Source organism: Eurypyga helias, unplaced genomic scaffold (assembly GCF_000690775.1).
Source record: "Eurypyga helias isolate BGI_N326 unplaced genomic scaffold, ASM69077v1 scaffold1440, whole genome shotgun sequence".
NCBI lineage: Eukaryota > Metazoa > Chordata > Aves > Eurypygiformes > Eurypygidae > Eurypyga > Eurypyga helias.
The window spans coordinates 1-7,214 of NW_010223554.1; the positions used below are offsets into that span (position 1 = coordinate 1).

The 7,214-nt window shown below is 38.2% G+C and overlaps 1 protein-coding gene across 1 annotated transcript in view; it reads left to right on the forward strand.

Moving 5' to 3' along the window:
• Positions 1 to 6,142: 6,142 nt before the first annotated feature.
• The window catches only part of LOC104511474 (gamma-aminobutyric acid receptor subunit alpha-2), a gene marked incomplete at its 5' end in the record, with an annotated part of 21,205 nt that continues 20,133 nt past the window's right edge, over positions 6,143 to 7,214 (forward strand). Inside the window, one exon of the mRNA XM_010154475.1 lies at positions 6,143 to 6,363. Within this exon, the coding sequence (XP_010152777.1) occupies positions 6,143 to 6,363 (221 nt within the window). The remainder of the gene's footprint in view (positions 6,364 to 7,214) is intronic.

Here is a 7,214-nt window from a genome sequence, read left to right on the forward strand (position 1 = left end):
GCTGTTATCTCTGATTTTAGCCCTGCAAGCAAAGTACCTTTACAGCTTATTCTCAGACTAGCTAGTTCATTGCTACACACACTTCCATCTTGTCAGTTTTCAATTAAACTTTCAATAAATGTTTCTGATTTCTCATATATAGCCAGAATAGAAATTTTCAATAAAGGCTGAAAGTCAAATCCCAAAAAGTCTGCAAGGTTTGTTACAGCATCTCTCACTACAATTGAGGATAGCTCTTTAGAGAGAGTGGCTGAACTGGGAACCACATTTCTTTTTTTGTGTCTGTTTTTCAGACTTCATTCCATTTTGTAGTTCACTTTTTCCCCCCCACCCCACCCTAGGAAACTTATTTTTTTAGCTGCTTCAGATTCTGATTTGTAGCTCTAGTTCTTAACTGGTGGGAAGCTTTACAAGGGATGTATAATATGTTAGTCAGGAAGGAATAAAGGAATGCTCCAACACGATTTTTTCCACAAAGACTAGAAAAGAAGTACTGCAATTTTACAGTAGCATTTATTTTAACTCAGTTACAAAGATTAAAGACTAAAAAGCAAACGGAAATTATAAATACACTTGCTTTTCTTGGGTGTTGGGGAGCATCTAGGTTGTCTTTTTATCATTGATACGCTTCTGAAAAGTCAGTAAATTGCTTGCTCTATTCCCTTTTTTTATAGGCCCAGGTCATTGCCTTTTCAGGTTAAATCCATAGGCTGAATTTTTGAGGAAGATATCTCATACGATCTCTTGCAGAATTTCTGTCCTTTTATTCTGTTGGGAAGACTTGGTCCCCTGTGAAACATCCTGCCAAATGAATCAACACTGGAGATTGATTTGTCAGAGGCTGTATCCCAGCCCTTGGCTGTGGCATTAGCTCGCAGTGTACCTCCTATTTGGATTCCTGTCCCTGGCACCAGACATCCAGTTTGTTCCAGGGTTGCTCTTTCTCCTTGTCTGAATCAAAAACGGTAATGAGAAATGTTTGTATTTTCAGTGTCATCAGTGTGAATAATATTCTGTAGGCTCTAAGTAATCCCTATTCATATCTTTCTCATTCCTCTCTCATCCCTTCTCAGTGCTTATTTTAGACTCAGAGTTCATTCTGCATCAGCTCCATGGAAAGAAAGGGAGTGAAAGGCATTCAGAGAAGGTCCTTTTCATAAATGGATATGAATAAAAAGGCATTCTCTTCCCTAGACACTATCACTCAAACTGGTTTAACACATTTTTTCCTGATTTTTTTCAAATACTTCATGTTTAGATTAAATGCTTAGACAAAAATGACTGAAGTTGGCAGATGAAGCAGAAATAAAAGGCTAGAAACGAGTTCTTCAAATAGAGGAAAATCATGCTGCAATTCCCTAGAACTATACCACATTTTCTTTATAGTATTGAAGGTCATATATATCTGGCAGACATTACTTATGTATTTAAAAATGAATACACATTCCTTTGAAATGCAGTGATAGGATAGTGTTTTAAGTTTTTAACAGGGTTGTTAAGGGGTTTGATATGAAATAATGAACAGTGCAGTTTCAAACCACAGCCCTTCTCCTCCATAAGGGTGTTTATTCGGAATATTTTCAATAATTCTATTCACCAATATATAAGATCCGCACCTCCCAAAGACCTGAAGGGAATATCTGGCTGTCTGCAATTTCATTCCATGTGCTGATGTGTTTTGTTCACAACAGAATGTAAGTTTTGGAAAAGAGCAAGTGGGCTCAGTTTATCCATCTGTGCAGTGAGGTTTGCTGTTGGATAAACAGCCAGTGAAGTACTTATACGGAGCCTGAGTAGTCAGTGTTTGTGATTGGAGTGATGAGGATTTCGGGAAGATTTGCATCACTTTCAGTCTTTATATTGATAGACTTTAAAAAAAAAAAAAAAAAAAGAAGTAGAAAATGAGATGGCAGTGGTAGAAACATTGTTTGTCCAGTCTGGTAGACAGGCTGTGAGGTTTTGCAGACTGTTGTAGTGTGTTAGCCCTTGTGTAATGGCATTTGTACCATGCAGAAATCTATCCCACAGAGAATGAAATGACCAAAACAACAAACTAATGATCTGATCCTCCCACTGTAAAGCTAGTTTCAGCATTCACTCAAAAACTAGGTCCTAATTCTTAGTGAGGAATTTTGGTAAATTAATTTGACAAAGTTCTATCACAAACTTGCACTGAGCAAACACACAAATATCAGATTATAGCAAGAATCTAGATATTAGGCAGATTATTTTGCTTTGAATAATTGCATTGTCTCTTGTCTAAAACTGTTTTCTTGGAGTGGCTTTGATACTTAGTTGCACACCACCCATGTTAGTATTCAATGGTTGTATACTGATATTGTTAAATTTTTATTCTAAACTGAAAGAAAAATTCACATTGCCTTAAAATACCTATGACACCAAGAAGATACGTTTTAAGGAATTAAGAAATTATACTAATGTAAAAATAAATATTAATATGAAGCCCCTGTATTAGCTAGGTTAGATTAAGGTCCATTAATCTTATGTGTTAAAAATTGTGTATTTTGCAGAATTTAAGTTTGCTTAATAAAAAACTTTTAAACGCCAAATACAAAAATGTGGTTATATATGTGTGTCAGTTAATGGCTTTAGCAGTGATCAAGAAAATGTTAAACTTTTAGAGAACCATCTGAGAAAAATCTTTACAAGTAGGGAATGAGGAACTCTGGCCTGAACTATTCACTAAAGAAAATGCTGTGTTCCAGGAGGTGATTAATAAAATGTTCAGTCTGCTTCACGACAATACTGCTTGCTAATGGACATTCACAATCGTTGGGATGTTTGGAACACTTCCATCTTTACTCCAGATGCCAAAGACTGCCAAAATCTGCCAACCATTGGCTGAGAGGACGAGAGCACATTTTTCATTTTTTTCTTTTTTTTAAACTTTTCCCATACAAATCTAGCCTTAGCAAAAAAACCTGCCATGTAGTGAGGAGGGATTACTTATACTCAGGTCAGTTAAACCTTCTCCCAGAGAACAACACAGGCATTTTTCATATAGGAGAATATCTGCAGAAGGCATGAAATAAGTATCAGCTATTAATTTGTCTTTTTTTTTTTTTTTCTAGAGTTCAGGTTTGCATTTCCAACAGAATGTTAGTCTTGCTTGACAAGTAAACATGACACAGCATTTACCACAAAGTAGTACATACATGGGATAGGAAATAGTTACAAAACCTTTATGTATCATCTTTTATTAAAATCTGAGGTTTTATCATATTGATAATATTAAAAATATGTTAATAGTTTCCTTTTTTTTTTTTTGTATGGCATTCATCATAGGGATATTCATGGTTCAGGAGGAAACATGGGATCAGTGAATATAGCACTGGGAGGCAAGACACATGCATTATATTTTGCTTTTCATAATCACACTGTAAAGGGACTGGGACAAGTTTATTTCATCTCAGTGACTTGGTTTCCCTTTAAATAAAATTGAGAACCCAATACTTCATTTGAAAAATGCATTGAGGTCTATAGAAATATAAGTTATTTAAGAACTAGGTGAGATTTTATTGCTATTGTGGTGAATAAAAAGAGAAGCTGTTCATGATCATTCACACCCAACCTTGGTTTATTCCCTGTTTCCATCTTCCTAATGGGATGTTCTGCAAATAAAGATTTTCAGCACAGATGGGATGGAAAATTGAAATAGAGAGGTAGAATTACCTGTGGATCAGAGATTTGTCAGTGGGATCTTTCAAGGCTACAGCTCCGATTCTCTCTTGCTTATTTTGCTTCCTAAGCAGTTGCCATGTCTCAGATGGGACTTCTGAAAGTTTTGATTTAGTGGCATTTCATGTCTGCTTTTTTTTCTCTATCTCCTGTAATTCTTTTTTTTATATGTTGAAAGGCACTGAAGAAGCAGCACCTTTGAAATTCTTTATTGCAAAAACTTAAGATTTATATTCTAATCAGTTATGTGTAGGAGATATTTGTCAAAGGAACTTGTACGACTTATTGCTCATTTCTGTTGCATTTCAGCGGGATTTCAAACTCTTATTCCCAGAAGTCACACTCTTCTTTCCACGTCTTCATTCCCTGAGTGTCAATCTTCTCATACATAGCAATGACTTATCGGCAAAGCCCCTCAGATAGAAACCACAAGGCTTTTAGGACAATTGTTTTCCTTGAATTACCGAGTATTTCTAGCCAGATTTCATATATTCCCCCTGCTTCAACCACACTGTTCCTGCTGCTCCTGATCCTCCACTATGTTATCCATTTTGTGACTTTTCCCTGGTTTACACCTGAACTGAGAGATACCTTGGAATTTGTAAATGGGATTTTAAATTGCACAATATTTAGCAAATAACATATAAATCAGTAAATAAACCAGGAAAATTATATGTGATCTATCATAGAGAAATGGGCAAATTACTTCTCATGAGGCAGTCTCTGGCAGTGATGAGAGGCAGTAAAAGACCAGGTATAATGCCAAAGAAATACAAGATTTAGAAGTGCATAATTTTGTATTTCACATATATGTTTGTTAAAATATTATTCGATATAATAGCTACTGGCATTAAAGAAACCCAAGAAAATCACTGTTCAATGTACTGTAGTGTTTATTTAATACTTGTTTGTGTAACTATACTTTTAATTAGAAAAATGACAAGATTTTGTTATAGTAACATAAGACCCCTTGACATAGGTAAAATCGGGGTTTCTAGGTTTTTTGTCAGGTTAGTTTGTAAGTATCCCATTACAACATTCTGAAAAGATCTCCCCAGGCACCTGTCACAATTCCTAATCAAAACTGCTTTATCTCCTGCCCCTGCCAAGCTCCTTCAGGTAACAGAATTCACCTTCCTTTGTTCCACATGCTCCTCTCATCCGCTGGCTGTGACCTGGAAAAGGTCCTTGTGGCTCCTAGCTTCAGAGACCAAAGGAACTGAGAAGGGTGTTGCTTCTTGCTGTCTGCTTTGCACCCCTTTGCACCACCATATGACTGATTGAGAAAAAACTTAGGCCTTGTTAATCAGCACACAAGCGAGACAGAAGAAAGTGGTGGGTGCCAAGTCCCTTGATATTACTTTTTTTGAAGTCACTTGAATATTTTATATTAGTTGAATTTTATCAGGACTTGTCCATTGATAGACAATTTACTCAAAAACAATTTACATAAACTGTGGCATTTGCAGAGTAATTGCAATAGCACAGACTGTAGCAACATGCTAGTATTTTGAAATCATGAGTCCGTTTTACACCTGTTCAGCAGAACTGAAATTGCACGAAGGCAGCATTTGCCAATGTACAGAATACAGTTTGCTTCCGACAAAGTTTTTAAGCTCTTCCATTTCCACAGTTTATATTCTGTGCTGGCAGTAGCAAACCACTAAATCCGTTTACAGGTCCAATTTGAAGTTAGCTGGTGAATTTACATTATCAATGTTTAATCAGTATCTTTTTTCTTTCTTTGTTTAGAATAGCAACAAAACCCAGCAGATGGGATACCCGGACATCTGGTCTAGGCCATCAGTCCACTTTCACTTGCAGCCTTTTCTCCTTCCTTCCCAGGGTTAGGCAAAGTTCAGCTGACAGTGTGTCACCTGTTGATCCTCAGCTATTCTTCCCTACCTATCTACTTTTGTTAATAAAATCCATACAGTTACAGGACCTTACTCTCCCCTTTGGAAGAATCTTCCTTATATCAGTCTGCCAGGATATATTGTACCCTTGGGCTTCCTTCCTTCCAGTCTCAGCCACTCTCCATGCTCTTGAAGTGCTGGATTACTGTCATTCAGGTGCATCTGCTAGAGGAATTGTTTAATATCCTTCTGTGTGTTTGTTTTCTTACTTCTTAATGAAAATAGCTGTGCTTATTGAAATTACCCTTGTCACACATACTATGTGTATCAGGTACAGAAATCTAAATTTTGGGAGGGTTTGATATACAAACAACAGCTAGCAGTCATGAAAGAGAATGTCACGCCCTTAATAAATTGACATCCTGTTTATTATTCAAAGTGTTATGCAATTTTGTGTGATGGTTGTTCTCTCTTGACAGTTTTACCAAGGTAATTTTTGCAACCAGAGCTTTTCTGTTTTGGCCCTCGAAAAGCAGATTAATATTTCATTGTGTCACAAAAAAAGGCATATGTTTATTCCATTACAGGAATACACAATAGATGTTTTCTTCCGTCAGAGATGGAAGGATGAGAGATTAAAGTTTAAGGGTCCAATGAACATTCTTCGATTAAACAACTTAATGGCCAGCAAAATCTGGACCCCAGATACATTTTTTCACAATGGGAAGAAGTCAGTGGCTCATAACATGACTATGCCAAACAAGCTTCTACGAATCCAAGATGATGGGACTCTCTTGTACACCATGAGGTAAGTTTTTTCATGTTTCCTACTCAAGCTATTTCTTGGTGTGATGTTACTGGGTAACAGTTGAACAAAGTTCTAGGAGGACTCTCATTTATTTCATCTCTGTCCCAGCAGATAGTGAGGTAGGAAAACATAAATTTTATTTCCAGTTCTGTTACAAGTCTGTTTGCTGATGTGGTGGGCTGACCCAGGCTGGAGGCCAGGCACCCACCAAAGCTGCTCCGTCACTCCCTTCCTCAGCTGGGCAGGGGAGAGAGAATACAACAAAGGGCTCGTGGGTTGAGATAAGGGCAGGGAGAGGTCACTCAGCAATTACTGTCATGGACAAAACAGACTTGACTTGAGGAAAGCAGTTTAATTTATCACCAATCAAATCAGAATAGGATAATGAGAAACCCAAACCTTAAAACACCTTCCCCCCACCTTCTTCTTGGGCTCAGCTTTGCTCCCCATTTCTCTACCTCCTGCCAGCAAACCTACTCCAGCCTGGGCTCCTCTCCTCACGGGACAACCGCTCCTGCCAGGAGCCTGCTCCAGCCTGGGCTGCCCATGGGGTCACAGCCTCCTTTGGGCATCCCCCTGCTCTGGTGTGGGGTCCTCCCCAGGCTGCAGGTGGGTCTCTGCTTCCCCATGACCCTCCATGGCTGCAGGGCACAGTCGGCCTCACCATGGTCTGCACCATGGGCTGCCGGGGAATCTCTGCTCTGGTGCCTGGAGCAACTCCTCTGTCTCCTTCTCCACTGACCTGAGTGTCTGCAGCGCTGTTCCTCTCACATCTTGCTCTCTCTCTGATGGAAATTTCTCTGCTCAGTTTTGTTTGTTTGTTTGTTTGTTTTTGGGTTTTTTTGGTTTTG